This window comes from Galleria mellonella, unplaced genomic scaffold, assembly GCF_026898425.1.
Source record: "Galleria mellonella isolate WM207_F2 unplaced genomic scaffold, CSIRO_AGI_GalMel_v1 utg63, whole genome shotgun sequence".
Lineage (NCBI taxonomy): Eukaryota > Metazoa > Arthropoda > Insecta > Lepidoptera > Pyralidae > Galleria > Galleria mellonella.
The window spans coordinates 2,834,639-2,854,328 of NW_026442130.1; the positions used below are offsets into that span (position 1 = coordinate 2,834,639).

The 19,690-nt window shown below is 34.8% G+C and overlaps 2 protein-coding genes across 3 annotated transcripts in view; one reads left to right on the forward strand and one right to left on the reverse strand.

The window, feature by feature from the left end:
* The window catches only part of LOC116413069 (elongation of very long chain fatty acids protein), a 40,445-nt gene extending 22,601 nt beyond the window's left edge, over nt 1–17,844 (forward strand). The window contains exons 4-5 of the mRNA XM_031909918.2: nt 16,752–16,894; nt 17,554–17,844. Of these exons, the coding sequence (XP_031765778.1) occupies nt 16,752–16,894; nt 17,554–17,745 (335 nt within the window). The 3' untranslated portion in view covers nt 17,746–17,844. The remainder of the gene's footprint in view (nt 1–16,751; nt 16,895–17,553) is intronic.
* LOC113510458 (oxysterol-binding protein-related protein 9) overlaps nt 1–19,304 on the reverse strand; it is a 112,008-nt gene extending 92,704 nt beyond the window's left edge. The window contains exon 1 of one of the 2 annotated variants that reach the window (XM_052899695.1): nt 19,099–19,304. In XM_052899695.1, the coding sequence (XP_052755655.1) occupies nt 19,099–19,200 (102 nt within the window). In that variant the 5' untranslated portion in view covers nt 19,201–19,304. The remainder of the gene's footprint in view (nt 1–19,098) is intronic. The other variant, XM_052899694.1, reaches the window with a different exon arrangement.
* Nucleotides 19,305–19,690: the final 386 nt, after the last annotated feature.

The following is a 19,690-nucleotide window of genomic DNA, read 5'->3' on the forward strand; positions in this document are numbered from 1 at the left end:
ACGTTACGAGGCCGTATCTAAATGGAAATCAGCGACGAAGGACGGGGCTGTGAATTAGAGAAAATTGGTTAATCCGGTTCAAATTATACAGAAAACTGCGGCCACTGCAAGCGTTCATTTAACTTACTTTTTCCGTATACTCTGTCCGTCTTTCCGATTTAAAAGTTGCAATGTATTTTATATCCACCTCAAACCAAAACTTTTTACGGTTTTCATTAAAATGCATTTTTCTCTTATGAAACCTTACGACCACTTGATAATTATAGTTCGATTTTAATGTTTCTTTTTTTTTAATCAAATGAGTTTATTCCACATAAATCATATTCATAGATACTAAAAAAACTTAAATATAGATAGACCCGAACTTAAATATATTTATTCTATTATGAAACTAAAACCTAAGTCTGTCACTACCTACTAAACTTGTGACGTCACAAAAAATATTGATTGATATCAGCGATTGCTCTTTCACATCAAAATTCTCAGAAAATACCATTAATAAAACAGATTAGTTCATTTCTGAAACTTTTTTCGACACACATTCCATGTTTGAATTTAGAATCGATATAAAACTGGACACTTAATTAAGTGAGAGTGTAATAGGTCAAGTATTTGTAGTCCTTATTCTTGTGATTAGGGTCAAAAGTAGAAAGTCGAGATCTGCGACATCCATTCAACTCCACATCCATGTACAGAAATGAACATAATAGTGAAGATAAAGTTATCGGGAACCAGACGAACTTATCAATGTAGATAAATATAACAAACACGGTTGAAAGCTCTCGATTCTACACATCTTTTGTATTATTTCTCAGTTCGGAAATCGGAACAAGCAACAGTCCAGTAAATAAAGCTGTTTATCTTGTATTCATTTAGCGTTACATTCGTTTTAAACTTATTGCACAGATAGGATAGGTAAATTATAGTCCGAGAGTCGTTGACAATTTTGTGAAGGGAATCAATAGAATTGAAAATGCTTAATAGAATGCTTTTTATAAGCTTATATAATATATATATATATATATATTTTAATAATAATCTATTTTATAACAATGGGCTTATTTCATCGTTCAACTTATCGCACCATATTTTCATTTGGTCAATAAAGTTATTTAAATAAATAAATCAATTGACGAAAATAATAAATTATTACTGCAATAGTAGACTTTTGATCCTTTCCCAAAGAGGATTGACGTCAAGCCGGTCTTAAAACTAAGCCAAATCTTTTTGTAATATGGATAAAAACATATAACGCCGATCCCATATAATAATTGGGATAAGGGTAGGAAGAAAAAGTGAACTTTTGATCTTCTTCATGGTAATCTGGTAAGCTTGTTTGCCATCTTTGTAGTACGAAAAAAAAAAAATAAAAAAAAAATCATTTTTGTAAACTAGAAATAATTATTTCTACTTCGATGAAAAAGAAAATTTTCAGATATGGTTTGAATATGTCAAATGGCTTAATCCTTATAATTATTTAATAAAACAATGGTTGAAATTCTATGTATCCAGTGAGATAGTAGAGTGGAACATATTTTAAATACACTATCGGGACTTAAGTCCTTTCGTAACGTTCGTGTGGTCAACAATGTGGTGCAATCGACGTCAAAAAATCACCAATAATCAGGAATGTTTTTAATGGGTGATAATGGAATGGTTACCTCACCCGCGCTAACGGTATACACAGGCGGGGCACCAGTGAAGGATGATAGGTAAGGATGAAGCAGGTCAGTTAGCCCATCGTGACGAATTCAATAAGAATCGTTCACGATGGTTTCCAGTGGGAACCACGTGGAGGTCGACCTAATTGGGCAAATTGCTAACAATGGGGCTGTTAAACTCCATTGCTAACAATCCTTTTCCCCCCCTAATCAGATAATAATACAGTTTATCTGCAATTTTCATCGCGTTAGGTCCCGATAGTGTATTTATAATAAGGGTCAACAATGCGAAAGTTTAAAATTAACTAGTAAAGTGGAAATTTAACATTATACCTATTTATCTCTCATACAAAATAAGAAGATTGGATAAATATATATTATAATTAAATGGCCGTGTAGTCCCGCCGTATAATAGGTCACCCCTTGCTTTCCCGTGGGTGTCGTAAGAGGCGACTAAGGAAGGGCTTGGGATGCGCAGCAGCATCCCTTTTTAAAACATCTCTAAAGCCTAACTGCGGTTGCCAATCCGCTTGGCAAACGTGGTAACTACTGGTTAAAAGTTTTTAAGGGGGAGGCTTACGTTCAGCAGTGGAAAGCTAAAGGCTGATACAATATCATGATGACTATAGAATGTATGTTTCAAAACTTTATACTAAATATCTACATACATGCTTATTTGCGAATGGCATGACAGGGAGCCATTTGGTCTAGCCATGTTTAGTTTCCTTCAGTTACCATGTGCCAATATACTTTGTTTATTTCAAATGGTTTATTTATTTCAAAGTGAAACAATGGATTTTAAGATACTAGTTTTTATCCGCAACTTTGTCCGCGTAACCAGGATTTGTTTACTGACCGGGATAAAAAAAAAAAACAAAATTTTACTCAATCCTATACGAGTGCGTTTTTCATTCATAGTATCAAATAGAATTATGATGACGAGGTAAAAGTACTTGGTAAATTAAAAAAAAATGGAGTAGTATATGTATAATTCTATGATTAACATTTCTGTTACCATTTTAAAGTAATCATTTAAGAATTTTTTTTATACAACTTAGAATGGCAAACAAGCTGACGGCCCACCTGATGGAAAGTGGTAACCGTCGCCTATAGACATGAGCAGTACCATGGGCATAACAGAGTATACTGTTACGCCCATGATACCTCCAACGCGTTGCCATTCCTGAGGACTCAGGTGTTATTCCTCTGTACCCAGTCAATTCACGCCATATCCCACCCTTCAAACCAAAACACAGCCATGCAAACACAACTACTTCACGGTTGCAACACGAATGGGACAGAGGTACCCAAGCAATCGACTTTTGTACAAAGTCTCCCAAAGGTAATAAATATTGAAAACTGATTAAATTATTTTTGAAAATTGACAGTAAGTACAGATATAGCGATAGTTCGGTATGATCTCTTGAGGTATTACAAAATATTTTTAGATGCACTCTGTGTCGCTAAAATTTTTTATTAATTTTTTTTTTTTTTTTTTTTTTTTTACAACACAGGGGGCAAACGAGCATGCGGCTCACCTGATGGTAAGTGACTACCGCCGCCCATGGTCACCCACAACACCTACGGCATTGCAGGTGTGCTGCCGGCCTTTTAAAAAGGAATATGCTCTTTTCTTGAAGGTTATGTTGTCGTATCGGTTCGGAAATACTGCTGCTGGAAGTTGATTCCAAAGAGTGGTTGTGCGTGGAAGAAAGTGCCTTGAAAAACGCACGGTGGAGGACCGCCACTCGTCCAGATGGTTGGGATGAAATTTTAGTTTATGGCGGGTTGTACGATGGTGAAAATCTGCAGCAGGTATCAATCCAAACAATTCTTCAGAGCACTCCCCATGATAAATTCGGTAGAAGATGCACAGAGATGCAACATCTCTACGCAGTTTCAGTGGGTCGAGCCGGACAGTAAGACGCCGATCGTCAACAATTCGAGCTGCCCGACTTTGAATGCGGTCTAACGGAAGGAGTTGGTACTGTGGCGCTCCTGCCCAAAGGTGAGAACAGTATTCCATGTGTGGCCTCACTTGAGCTTTATACAGTTTCAGGCGGTTTTCTGGCGTGAAATACCGTCTCACCCTATTGAGCACCCCCAACTTTTTGGAAGCTATCTTAGCTTTTTCCTCCAGATGACCGCAAAACTGGACGTCGCTAGATATATCGACGCCAAGAATCCCCAGACTCGACTTATTATCAAGGGAAGTGCCCTGAAAGTGAGGTGATACGACAAACGGTGTCTTTTTTGCGGTGAACGCGCAGACTTGTGTCTTCTTAGGGTTAAAGTGAACAAGATTGCGTTCACCCCAGATCGAAACTTTATCGAGTGAAGTTTCGATTTCAGACACAAGTCTGTTCCGGAGCTCATCGGTATGTGCCCGCGAGATCTTTGCATGACCGGTGTATAATGCATCTCCTGTACTGTCGTCCGCATAACAATGAATATCACTGATCTGTAACATATCATTGATATGCAGAAGAAACAGTGTCGGAGATAGTACACAGCCTTGCGGGACACCAGCATTCACAGGTTTTAAGTCAGAGCATGCTCCGTCGACTACGACCTTAATGCTACGTTCCTTAAGAAAGCTGGCGACCCAACTGCACAATCTCGCAGGCAACCCAAACGAAGGTAGTTTTGAGATTAGTGCCCTATGCCACACCCGATCAAAGGCTTTCGCAATATCCAGACTAACAGCTAAGGCCTCTCCCTTATTCTCGATTGCCACTGCCCATCGGTGTGTTAAATAAACTAAAAGATCACCAGCCGAGCGTCCCCGTCGAAAGCCGTACTGGCGGTCTGAGATCAGCTGGCGATCCTCTAGGTACCGGAGCAGTTGATGGTTAATAACTGATTCCATGACTTTCGAGAATAAGGAAGTGATAGCTATGGGCCTATAGTTAGCTGGATCTGAGCGGTCTCCTTTTTTAGGGATCGGATGCACCAGAGCAGTCTTCCAAAACTTTGGGACTGACCTGACTTTCAAACTGACCTGTCGCGTCAAGCAGTTAAGTCAGTAGGTAGAATATCTTTAAATTTTTTGTCATTTTTCACCAAAATTGTTCAGTTTCACTGATAGTTTGTCATTGTTTAGAACTTTCTATACAACACTTGTCCTCCAACTGTTCATTGGGTATAACTAGAATTATAAGGGTCCTAATAAAATTTCTCTAAGGATATCGATTCGGGTATTGGTTCGGAAAATTACTACCCTGAGGACGGTAATTCAATAACGTTCGCCTTACACACACGCTGTTACATATTGGTTCCTCGACAATGGGATTGGGAGATTTGTTAGTCAATGATCTCTTTCAGACTTTAGGTATTGTGTATTCTATGTTTAGGAAATTGAAATCGTCAGAGGTATGTAAAATTAAGAACTATTAGTAACGAAGTCTAAGAGTCTTTATTGCTAGCATTATACTCTGCCCAGTTAACTTCTACGCGGTTCCCCTTGGAAACTATAGTAGTAAATTTTGATAAATTCGTCACGATGTCCTAATTAACCTACATTCATCCTCATCTATCTTTCACCCCTGCGGTCAAACTGTTTATAATCACTCTTCTCCATCCAAAGGTTGGCTGGAAAAGGTCGCTGTTAGCGATAAGGCCGCCCATTGTTTTCTTAGTGTAATGTTTTCTTGCAATTGTTTGTATTTATAATAAGTTTACTATTGTAATCTATTGGAGGAAAGAACAAAGAGTATCTATTTATTTACATATTCCTTACTGATGTCCTGCTAGCGTATACTAATACAGTTAATTAAAAAAAAAAAAAAAACTAATGCTATAGAATATAACGAGAACAGAAAATTTGTGATTCAAATATGAAAAGAGGACAAAAAATTTCGCACTACTATTAATAGCTTACTATTTTACTAGACGTAATTATAATAATTATTTTTTATACCACAGACAAGAATGGACAAAATTAAGAATGATTATATCAGAGGAAGTATGAAAGTAGCGCCAGTGTTAGAAAAGTTAAGAAGTAACCATTTATCCTGGTATGGGCACGTGATGCGCAGGAATGAGGAGCACATTTTAAAAAAAGTATTAAGAATGAATGTAGATGGCTATAAGAGCAGAAGAAGACCTAAAAAGACATGGATGGATTGTGTGAAAGACGATATGGCCAGAATGGGAGTGAATGCGGAAATGACTGGGAATAGAAAAGAATGGAAGAGGAAAACATATTACGCCGACCCCAAATAATAATTGGGATAAGGGTAGGAAGATGATGATTTTTTATACCACTGAGGTGGCAAACAAGTATATGACTCACCTGATGTTAAGCGGTCACCATAGCCTACAAACGCCAACCTCTTTACTCCTTGTTTTGAGAACTTCGAAGAGACTACAGTCTCTTGGATTATTATTACTAAATTATGAACAAGACAAATTATGTAAGAGGTCTTAATTAGAATAATAGAAGGTAAAACGATAATTTTTAGAAACTTTGTCTGTCTGGAATTGAATGCGATTTTCACAGTTGTGTTCTTGAAGGAATTAGTTGCAATGACAAGAGGAAAGTCTTAAATGAAGAAAGAGAGAGACACACAGAGAGAGAGTTCTTGAAGGTCTAACTTACAAACTGGTCTTTTGTTTTACTTTGATACGCCATTTAGAACTGGTCTATTTCTTTTGTTTTCCTATTTTTGAAATCTACGCGTATTAAGAAGCGGGAGAAAATCCAGTTAATTCTAATGCTCTGGGACCAATAATAGTTTGCCCTTGTAATATACAACACGTATGCATCGATACATCGCGCGCACTTTTTCAAAAACTTTACAACAAAGGTACTTGTTCGGAGTATATAGAAACCGAAATGAAATGTTGTTAAAAGGAAACTGGGATTGTATTAAAATTTAATTTAATATTTATGCAAAACTATTGTTATTCGTAAAATGACATGATTAGTAAGTAAGCTCGGCATCCTTGGTGACCCGTTAATGAACTGAGCGCCTACCATGAAATGTTTTCCAAAATTGCGGAGCCAAACGAAACAGAAATTTGATGTTAAAATTACATAAAACATGCCGTTTGGAAATATTAAAAATGTTAAAATATTTTTTTTTTTACTTTTATGATAGGATGTATGACGAACGAAATATAAAATTCCATTTATTGGTCCGATTTTGGTATAAACAAAAACACGAAATTGAGTCCAAAATTTCGGAATTTCATTTCATGATAGACCCGCTGATTTAAACAATTAATTAATGTATGAAATAGATAAAATTGCTGACAATACCGATATACGTTGGCTTGCTCGTACTTGTACAAATAGACAAGACTATCATACCTATTTACATTATTACCAATAGACTACCGTTTGGCATTATATAGATCGCATTTATGTGAAATACAGAACAAAAGTCGATCAAGTTCAAGCAACTCCTCTCGTGTTGCAGGTGTTTATGGGCGACGGTAGTCGTTTTCCAGGTGGACCGTCTGCTCTTTTGCCTCCTTAATAATAAAAAAAAATAGTAATTCCTTCTGATATATGAGCGTATTTTTTTTTAAGGGATGATAATGGACTGGTAATCCCGCACGCGCTATCGGGATACGCTAGCAGGGCACCAATGTTAGATGACTGATGAGGATGAAAGCAGGTCAGTTAGCTCATCCTGACGAATTTAACTAGAATTAGCCACGATGGTTTCCAGGGGGAACCACGTGGAGGTCGACCTGACAGGGAACATTGCTAATAATGGTGCTTATTTGGCCCCATTACTAACAATCCCTTTCTCCCCATATGAGCGTATTACAGGTAGACAAATGTTAACTACAAAACTATGCAATCGTCTCGCTAAACGATCCTTTACGTGTTTCTATAATTTGCGAATCTGTGCTAACGACTGTCTGTTACAAGCTTTTTATGCCATCTTCGACCTAGATGCAAATGTGCTAGAGAGATTGCACATAAATAGTAATTGGCTTCATTTTCTTCTATTTATGCATAGGACACCTATTGCGGGAAACGTATAACTGTAAAGAACTTGTATCACTCTTAAACCAGGCTCCTGCTAAACGGAAATCAATATATCACGCCCACAAGCTAATGCTATTAGAATTCAAGGCGGGAACTAACAATATCGACATGATAATAGTAACACGAGATGTTTGTTGACAAATGTAAAGGGGCGTCCAGACTTGTGTGACCGGCATAAGCGTGCCCGCCCCAGGATACGAGCAAAGCTTTCAATTATATACAAAGACATGTTTGAGAGTACTCTTTCTCATGCCCTTTTCCCTGGAAAATAATCTTAATTTTTTTTTATACCACTGAGGTGGCAAGCAAGCATACGGCCCACCTGATGGTAAGCGGTTACCGTAGCCTATGAACGCCTGCAATACCGGAGGTATTACGCGCGCGTTGCTGACCCTGAAGAAACCTCTTTACCTCCCTTTTGAAGAACCCCATGCTGTAGTCTCTTGAGAAAACCTCGGCAGGGAGCTCATTCCATAACCTGAGTGTTCGTGGGAGAAAACATCTCTGAAACCGCGTCGTACGCGACCATTTAGGCTGTAAAGTATGAGAGTGAACTCCCTGTCGATGGCGAGCCGTACGATAATAGAAAGTGGCCGCAGGCATCATATTGAATAATTCCTTTGAGCACAATCCGTCAATCTTAAATACGCCAATGGTTATCTGTTGTGATGTTCCTGTAATGTAACGCCAATAGTGGGGACGTACAATAATTATTAATAATTTTGCGTGCACTTATGTAGCATTCATCATCATCATACCACGTTCACTGTCCATTGCTGAACCTAGCCTCCTTCATAAGGGGAAGAGGGGATGCCAGTAGTTGCCAAGCTTAGCAAGCGGGATGGCAACCACTGTTAGGCTTTTGGTGATGTTTTAAAAGGGACGCTGCTGCTCATCCCTCGATCGTTAAGTTCCTTTAGACGTCTCTTACGACTTTATATTTATAAAATTGTTATATTGCCTTTCGCTTCAAAGGTCATAGTATGAAAGCAACCGTTTTAATATGTATGTACGTATTTGTAAGCACTTAACAGTAACTGCATCTTCTTGGTATCAATGACAGGATGCTTTCACGGATCATTGGCGTTTATATTAGTATAGGTACTATTATGCTAAATTTTTATCTATTTATAGATACGACTGTAAAAAAAATGCGGCCATAGACAATGCATTGATGGGTTGCATATAGCATTGTTTACGGCTTACGAGTGTCAATAAAGTATTTTTGAACGACGTCCAACCAAAAATTTTTAAACGAAAATTCTGAATGCTTTCTACAAAAAAAAAATCTATTTTGGCAAAACTTATTATTTTGATCTCAAAACTAAACAAATGAATCCATTTTAATAAAATAACTGACAGAGTTATGAGGTAACAAACAAAAGAAAAATACAAACAAATTGAGAACCTTCTTTTTGAAGTCGCTCAAAAATCAGGCAAAATGATTTCCTGGGTTTCAATTCAACAGATTTTTTGTCACTATGTCACTACGTCACCTAAATTGTAACGATTTTCATGACTACTTTTACTATGGACAAGATTTACTCCCGTGTTGGCGTCATATCAATTTTGTTACACTTGAAGCTGTCGCATTTTTTTGTGGAGCAAAAAACTGTATACTACGTAAAATTGTAGCAAAATTTACATAGATATATATTGTTATCTATTCTCAGTTGTCAAGCAAATCAAAAACCAAAATTTTGGGTAACATGAATAAAATCATATTGCGTTGATCCCAAATTATTCACAAGATGTATAAAACTCGATATGAAATATTATATATGACGTGTGATTGTTGAAAACGCGATGAAAAATCACTCAAATCTGACAGGCACCTAATGCAATGATGCCAGTCTCCACGCAACACAATCAAATACAGTCTTGTGTAGCGAATGAGTGATGGACGAGCACACCAAACGAGAATTGAGAAGCGGGGTTACTTTAGAAGGCCTTCGTTGTCCATATTGGAATGCTTCACAAAACATGTCTTGTGTAGTGCACGTATGAAGGAACTAAATGAACGAATTCCTTTCACTGAATGAGAACTATTTATAAGTTTGTAGGTATCTTATTAGTTCAGACGTTTAGTCGTTTAACAGTACAGTGATCGATTCATACCGACCGATGGTAATGACAGATCAAATTACTGATTGACGGAAAATGAACGAAACGAAAATTAATGCGTTTATTACATGACATTTTTTTTATACCACTGAGGTGGGAAATGAGCATATGGTCCACCTGATGGTAAGCGGTTACCGTAGCCTATGAATGCCTGCAATACCTGAGGCATTATACGCGCATTGCCGAACCTGAAGAAACCTCTTACCCATTTATGAAGAACCGCATGTTGTAGTCTCTTGGAAAAACGTCGATAGGGAGTTTATTCTATAGCCTGAGCATTTGTGAGAGGAAATATCTCTGAAATCGCGTTGTACGCGATCATCTAGGTATGAGAGGAATGACCATATAGGTATGGGAGTATCATTTAGCATACAATTAATATCTCGTATGTTTTAATTTTAGTATCTACATTTCCCTACATTACCTTTATTACATAGGTAAAATTGGTAATTTCAGTGTATACTGACATACTTATTTTGTTCCTATGAATATTTTATTCCAGCTGTAGAACTGTGACTGTATAAAAAATATCTATTTAAATATATAATAAAATTTATAATCAGATAAAACTGATGGTCCTAAAATAACTACGAATTAAAAAGCACTTCGTTTCTAACAAAGCTAATTCAGTTATCGTATTAATAGACTTTTTTAATTTTTTTAATAGGTGATAATGAAATGGTAACCCCGCCTGCGCTATCAGTATACACTGGCGGGGCATCAGTGAGGGGTGATAGGTAGGTAGAAAGCAGATCCGTTAGCCCATCGTGACAAATTCCACTAGAATTAACCATGATAGTTACTAGGGGGAACTGCGTGGAGGTCACGTAACAGAGAGTATTTCTAGCAATGGGTAATTTAGACCCCATTACTAACAATCCCTTTCCACCCTGTATTAGTGAATTAAATAAAGTAATAGAATTAAAAGATCGACATAATTCGTTATATGAACTAGTACGGAGCGCTATGCGAAATGACCGAAGTACATGTCTATTACAAATGTTAGTTGCCTTAAGAGGTGAGCCAAGTGGACTTAAACTTCTGTAGAGCTTTCATGTTGGTGGCATACGAGTGGTTACGTGAAATATGATTAATTGTGCCACACTGAAGATCGATGACAGGTTTTAGACCTTTATTCTTCATATCAATACTGGTTCAAGCTTTTTAATTTTATAAAAAAAAAACTACCGGACAAAATTGTTTTTCTTTTTATCGGTATAAAAACTATCGTATCTACCAAGTTAATATACATTTACAAAATATCATTAAAATTATTTATAATATTTAAAATATTATTTATAATAATATAAGTTTTTTGTTTGGATTGTGTGAAAACTAAACATCTGAACATGTTTACAAATTTTCATAGACGTAGGATAAAGTCGTACAAAAGAGGCTCTTTTGAAGTGACACCTACACAAGTATGTGGTAATTTTTCTCCCTTTTCTGCTTGTACGGGGCCTCCTTTTTGTTACTTTATCAGGTTTTGTAAAGCTTATAACATAATATAGTAAACTCTCTTTTCAGAAATCATAAATCGATTTACTTAATAAATTTACAATAACTTCAAACATCCATTCAATGCAATAATTTCTATTGGTTATTATTGCAAATCTGTTTATCAGTTTGAACCAAGACAGAATTTATCGTTTCGCGTCAATTTTGTGGATAAGTATTTTATTGTGTTTGCATGGCTGTGTTTCGGTTTGAAGGGTGGGATATGGCGTGACATTACAGGGCACAGAGGAATAACACCTGAGTCCTCAGGAATGGCAACGCATGGGGGGTATCATGGGCGAAATAGTATACTCTGTTATGTCCATGGTACTGCTCATGTCTATGGGCGACGGTTACCACTTTCCATCAGGTGGGCCGTCAGGTTATTTGCCATTCTAAGTTGTATAAAAATTTTTTTTTTTGTTTTTACTGGCGACTTCAATAAAATGAATGGAATAAAAAGTAACACATGTTCTTCTTCATTTTAAATACTAAATGCACAGTAATTTTCATGATGATTGGTCGGCTGTTAAGACGATATGAGGTAACAAACAAAAATACTTTTTAAAATAATAATACTAAGAATTGGTGTCATTATTATCATTTTTAATATAAAAAATACTGTTAATTCTATTTACTGTTATTGTTTGTTATAAAAGACCTCTCGAGACATGAATAGCGTACATTTACGTAACAAATAAACGCTGAAGAATGACATACTTCTATTCAGATAACGTTTCAATGTATAAAAATCAAATATTCAGTGGAAAAACGCTGTTTACATACCGCCACGTTCATTCCCATAAAAAAATTTATATATTATGTAATGCGGCATTTTTTTATTTTCAGTATTTATTACCTTCCTTTCTCGTAAGGGAACTAACTTTAATGATAGAGGAAAAACACCAAAGTCTAACTGCGGTTGCCAAACCGCTTGCCAATTACTGGCAAAACCCTACTTATGGAGGAGGCCTATACTTTATACAAAAATGATAGTTTTCTGCCGTGTATTAATTGTATGACGACTGAAACTGCCATTTTTCTTTTCGGAGCGATAAGTACATGTAGTGAAACAAAATGTACTTGTAGACTTACGCTACCGCGTTCTAAATTAAAATATTTCCAATCTACATTAGATTCGTCTAATCGTCATAATTTTATCGTTCAACGATATTGTTCAAAATTAACCTTTTTATATATTGACAATTGTAATTTTTTATAAAAAAGAATATTTATAAACAATAGAAAAAGAACAAAAAAAAAATACATACAATACATCAAGTCAACAGACGACAATTTTATTTTACAATTAATATAATATAAATAATAATATATAATAACAAGAACCACCATATTTTACAAACAGATATGTTTTGCCGTAATCAAAGCTGCTCTTTTCTTGTAGCCGAAAATGTGCTTGCAAATAATTTAGTCGAATTTTTAATGCCTGAAGATACAAGAGAAAAATGTACAAAGCCAAAAGCTCTTTGTGGCTGAAAATAGAACTGCAATTAACGTCTTTTGTACGCGGCTGAAATATTAAAGGGTCGGGCCTTCAGAGATCTCGGATCTTGAGTATGTCATACGAGACTAATTACTTTCGAAATGGGGCATTAGTGATGAGTAAGTACTTAATAAAATAATTTTGGAAATGTAAGTAAAGCCAAGTATAGATAAAGGAAACACTAGGTATCATGTCGTATAAAAGGTCAAAGATATGGCATGGGATAGAGCTGGCTGGAAGAAAATGCATGAATTTGTTGCACTGACAAGGCGAAACTCTTAAATAAAAAGAAAGAAAAAGTATAGTCTATTTGATAGTGGGATTGTTGTATCAACCGTTATTTGTCCACTGTTGAACATAGATTGCCCCATAAGGGGGGTTTTGCCAGTAGTTGGCACTCTTGGTCGGCACCCTCCTTATGGGAAAGGCCTATAAATGTGAAAGCGAGTTTGTTTGTTCTTTTTTAACGTCTTAACAGTTTCATCAATTAGTATATTTGGTACACAAGTACTATATGACATGAAGGTCATAGGGTACTTTATACACCGGATAGTAAATATCTGAGTCAGGCGAAGTCGCCGGTAAAAACTAGTAAAACAATATTAAGAGGTGATAGCGTCTTAAACGCACTTAAATAATGAATAATATAATTATGTTACTGATAATTCAACAATATCGGGGGGAAGGGATTGTTAATAATGCGGACTACCAATCCCATTGCTAGCAATATACCTTGTCAGGTCGACCTCCACGCGGTTCCCCCGGAAACCATCGTGGTTAATTCTAGTGGAATTCGTCACGATGGGCTAACTGACCTGTTTTCATCGTCACCTATCATCCCTCATTGGTGCCCCGCCAGCGTATACCGACAGCGCAAGCGGAATTACCATTCCATTATCACCCATTAAAAAAAAATCAACAATATCGGCCGTATAGTCGCGGCATAGACTGAGGGAACTTAATAGTCGAGGAATAGGCAGTAGTGTCCCTCTTAAAACATATCTAAGGCCTAATTGCGATTGCCAGCCCACCTGCCAAGCGTGGCAACTACTGGCAAAACCCAATAGAGAGGCCTATGACTAGCAGTGGACAATTAACCGACTGATATAGTATGGTATGATATATATGCTGTGTGCAAATAAATTAATAAATCATGACTTTTCTAGTCTGTTTGTAAAGTATTATTCGAACATATAAATTTATTAAATATTTGGTTTGATGTAAGAGGGAAAATTTCATTGTTTGCAAAATTTGAGCTCTCTTAAACGCGGCGGAGTGGATCAAAAGTTATAAGAGTTAATTAAAGATATCGGAACAGGGGAAGCCAAATAATGATTTGCAAAGTATCTCCAATATTATTTCAGAGTTTTCCATATAAACATTTACAGAATTTGTTATTATAAGGAACAATTGTAAACGTTTTCTTTATTTTCATTTACAAATGGATTCTGTCTGCTTAGCATAAAATTGTACATTGTGGTTCGCAAATAAAAAAAACATGACTTTCAAAAAAAGAACTCCCTTCAAATAGAAAAATATAGCCAGTGTTATTCGTGATGATGTATGGATGTCAACACCCGTACAACCGAGTCTGTTTAGGCATTTAGAAGTTATGATGGATTAAAAAAAAATACTTGCATACGTGAACACTGAAAACATGACATCCCTTTTTGTTAGTAAGAACATTTTATAAAAAAAATAAAAATGAAATGGAATATAAAAAAATAGTAACTAGACGATACCCGTAGTTATTCTATCAGCCGTTAAATGTCCACTGATGCACACAGCCCATAAGGGGAGTTTTGCTAGTAGTTGCCAAGCTTGGCAGGTTGATCGACAACTGCAGTTTGGCTTTTAGCGACGTTTTAAGAGGGACGCTGCTGCCCGTCCCTCCACCACAAGCTCCCTTAGTCGCCTCTCACGATACCCACGAGAAAGGAAAGGGTGGCCTATTGCATGCTGGGACCTATATGACAAGATGTACGTAGTACATAGGAGATATTGAAGAAAAAATTATATGAGGGTAATAAGAAATTTTTTTTTTTATTTTTTTTTGTGTATGTCTGTTGTTTTTTTTTTGTTGGATGAAAATGGATTGGTAACCTCGCCCGCGCTAACGGGATACGCATGCGGAGCACCAGTGAAGGGTGATAGATGAGAATGAAAACAGGCCAGTTAGCTTATCATGATGAATTCATCATGAAGAATTAATCATGATAGGGATAGACCAGGGGGGAACCGCGTGAAGGTCGACCTGGTTAGGTATATTGCTAGCAATGAGATCTTTAGTTTCCAGTACTAACAATCCCTTTTCTGTGTCTGTTGTTGGTTCTGGTATCACGCAAAAACTACTGCATCAAACTGGGAACGGTTTACACAGTTGTATTTCTGAAGGTTTAACTTAAAACCTAGTGTATATATGTCTTTATTAATACGTCGTATAGCACTAGTCCACTTCATTGGTTTTTCTCCTTCTGAAACCACGCGTTTCTTACATTAAGTACCACGCGTAAGAAGTAGCAGGCAAATAGCTAGTTTTTATATAAACTCATCGACTGAAAATGGACCGAGAGAATTATAAATAAGGTCTAGAGGACCCATATAAACAACATAAAATAGTATCTGGGACCAATTTACTGAGCTGTGGCTTATTTCAGTTAAATGTCACGGGTATTTTTATGACCAAAATGGTCGGCAAGGCGTGTTAATAAATTGTATTAGATTAAATATTTTATTATTTATGGGGTTTATAAAAATACCCTGTTATATGGCCTTATTAAGGCTTAGCGGTAAATTAATACTATTTATTTAAGCTCTATTAATACAATGTGCTCTAAATTCGAAATAACCACTAGCCAGCGTTGGGACAAAATATATAGGTTAGTTGAGGTTTATAAGTAACTAGCTGGGGCTCGCGGTTTCGTCCGTGGTGGTATCGTTATGTTGGATTGCCTATATTGTGAATTGTAAATTAATAATTGATAATCGTATTAAACAAAACTTTATATGTGGTAGCTTTTAATTAGCTTTTTGTTGTTATATATATTTAATTGTTATAGATGTACTCCTTGAATTATGGCAAGGCGAGCTTTGCTCGATACATTTGACACCAACACTCATGTATGGAAGCGAATCGTGGGTATGGCAGAAGAAGAATGAAAGTAAGATAAATGCTGTAAAGATGAGAGCTTTGAAAAGTATGTGTGGTATTACATTAAAAGATAGAGTAAGGAATAGTGTGATTAGAGAAGTGTGGACGTATGTCCACATCATGTGACGACGATGTGGTGACAAAAAAATGTTGCGTTGTTTTGGCCATTTGGAGAGGATGGATGAAAGAAGAATTACGAAAGAGATTTATCACGCACAATGGCCCAAATGAGAGGCTAAGTGCGGAAAATGGAGTCCCTTTCACATTCACAAGAGATTTATCGAGCAAGAATGAATGGAGATGTCGGTAGGGGCCGCCTTAGACGGACGTATGTCGACCAAATAGGCGATGTGCTGAAGAAGGGCCAAATTAAAAAAAATTGTAACCGGCGAGCGTGTATGAAAAGATTGATGAATATGGAAGAAGCGAAAGAGATTTGTTTGAATCGAAGCATTTGGCATTCCATTGTTTCTGCCTACCCTAATGGGAGACAGGCGTGACAGATATGTATGTATGTATTACAGCTATAAGCTTCCTCAAAAATAATAAATAAATATAATTTGCATGCTTAATATTAGCTGAATATAAAACTGTTTACTTATTCAATAAGAACTTTGTCATCACCTATTTACAGCAAATAAAGTATTTTATAATATATTCTATAATATTCCTTAAGAAATAAGTTATAAAATGTAAAAATAATTTTTCCATTGTGATTGGTAGTTCCATGGATTAGGATGTTCAAACAAACAAACTCTTCTCCCTTTATTATATTTGTATACATAACAGTATTAATTTGTGCTGTTTCAGGAGGGATTACATCATTCTCACCAATGCTCAATTCCGCTGTACATGTTATTATGTATAGCTACTACTTATTATCAGCTGTAGGCAGCCCTAGCACTAAAGCATTCCTGGCTAAATACAAGAAATGGCTTACAATGTTTCAGATGGTAAGCATGATATAATCATTATAATAATAAAATGTTATGAGTTTTGTGTTATAAGAAATTGGGCAATAAATATCTAAGGGCACAACCCTGAGCAAGCAGTTCAGATTGCTCTAAGGGTTATCAAAATGTGTGGTAAATATAATATGCACAGGTATATAACAACCCATAATCTACTTATAATATAACCAGGGTGACAAAAAGCCAAAAAAATTTTTTGCTTTTATCCTCACCTGTCACATTAAAAAAAGTCTTGGTATAGGGTTTTATTTTGAGATACTATTCCCTTGGACTGGTATATAATATTATGTTTTTCCATTAATGGTGTTTACTTTCAAGTTGGTACCATATTAATTTAGTAACAAATATTTAAAGTTTTTTATAGTAAAAACAAAATCTATTGCTAAATTATACATTTTCTAGACTGGTAACATTTAAAAATTTAAAATACTTTCAATCAAGTGTGTCTAAGAAATATCTTGTGTTTGTATTTTATTTCTTTAAAAAAGAAAAATGAGTCTAGTTCATGTTATTATAATTTTGTCATTTTGTTTCTAATGTTACTGTTTTTTTTTTTTTTCTTAAATAAAGATGTCAATACAATTTCATTATAATTCAAGTTTCTATAGTTTTTAAGATATAACTGTACATCCATTTTACAGATTCAATTCACTGTGATCTTGGTTTTCTCATTGCAAATATTTCTACCGAGCTGTCCAGCCCCGCTTGGTGTCGGTGTATTTTATATTGTAAATGTTGTATTCGTTTATTATATGTTCTATAATTTTTATATGAATAATTATACAACTAAAACAAAATTTAATCAGAATGGAAATGGTGTTAAATCCAATTGATTACTGCTACTTTTTTTGTATGTATATTTTTAATAATATTACAATTTAGAGTACATTACTTATTACATACTGTCAATTGTATAAAGATATATTATTGTAGATTAATAAATATAATATTTAGAAAATATGTTTATGATTTAACTTAATCTAATAATATAAACACACTATATTATATTCACCATACTATATTACTCTTGTTAATGTTCTCTGAAACCATTCAAATCATTTTCATGAAATGTTATAAATATATAATGTTTTGCTTCAATTGGACAAATAGGATGGTTTTTCTAATAAGAAATAATAGAGCTGGTAGATGGTAAACCTACATTTACCTGTTCAGTAAGTAGATATATGAAATACAAGATTAAATTTCCAGATTATATTTCTACTAAAAAGTAAAATAAATTTGAAACAATTGAAATTTAAAATAAAAATATAATTATTCCTCTCCATCCTATGGTTGCCTGGAAGAGATCACTATTTAGCAATAAGTCAATCGATGGTTACCTTTTTATCTACTTGTCATAACATAGGGCATGATTGAAATTTAACACTCAAAACATGATATTTTGATTAATTCAATAAATTTATATATTTTTTTTAAATATCTAAGAATATTTTAGCATATTTGGCTATATAGTTCACTTATTAAATAGAAAAAAAGAGCATTGGTTTAAATTTACTCTGTTTTAAGTGCCCATTTGTCTAATTGGGCTTCTTGGGATTTTTTTATCAATGACAGAGATAATAAGTGATCTCACACATTCCTAAATTACATTGTTAAACATTTTACTGATAGCAAATGTGACACACATTAAACTGATAATTTGATTATAATATCTAATTAGAATCCTACTTTAAAAATATTTCTTATATAATAAATAAATGATTAGTAACAATTGTAATACTATAATGAATTAACACATTGTTAGTGTTTGAATTTAAAAACCTATGTTAATTATTGTTTAAGAGTCATTGTTTACTAGAGTTATGACCTTGTTCAGTGTTATTTTGAAGATAGTTATTAAGCCCATTCTTTTAAATTATTTAGATATTTTACAATAATATAGATTAATTTTATGGTCTGTAGTTATTTAAGAATAACGCCAATTCATAAATAATAAAACTTTTTTAATTCTAAAAGAGAGCAGAGGCAATATTTTAACATAAACAGGTATGTTAAACAAACATAAAAAAATTAAAGTAACCTAAATAAACTATGTCATAGTCTCAAACTGTGTTTACAGGAATATAAAAATTGTTGAAAATAAAGGAACAAATTTATGAGGAATCGCGAAGATATCACTGTTTTTGCAAGAGTAATAAAATAAGGCAAGTGGAAACGTCACTTACCGTGTAATATGAGAGCAGGCCCGCGTTTTCGTCTAACACGAACCATCGATATTGCCAGCCCTTCATCACATTTGTCCATTTACTCAGAGAACCCTCCATCATGATTAAAACTCAAATACAAATATTAAAAGTCATCAAAAATAAAAATAGTGAATTATAACACTGCGGCAAGAACCAGTTTCAATAAATAATCCATATGTTTGACATTTGACATTAGATATTCGTCTTCGAATGTGTTGCTAGTTTAAAAAAATATTCGAATATTTTTATTTGTTACATCGAGTATGATCGAAAAGAGATTCGATTTGCTAATTTGAAGCTGTACACGATCATGAAATTTATTTTATGAAAGGTTCTATTGATATTTATAGAATAGAAAGGGAGTTGTTTTCATTAGTTATTATATGCTTTTTCACACTTTATTTTATAACTTTGTATGACATATAGATATCTTTATCTATGGTAATTTTTTTTATGGTGCAAAAGTGCGAATCTGTATTACTAGAGGACACTACTAGTCGAATGCAAATTGACTAGATTGCTCTATTGCTTATTCAAATATATAGGTACTATCTAAGATTGATCGGTATGT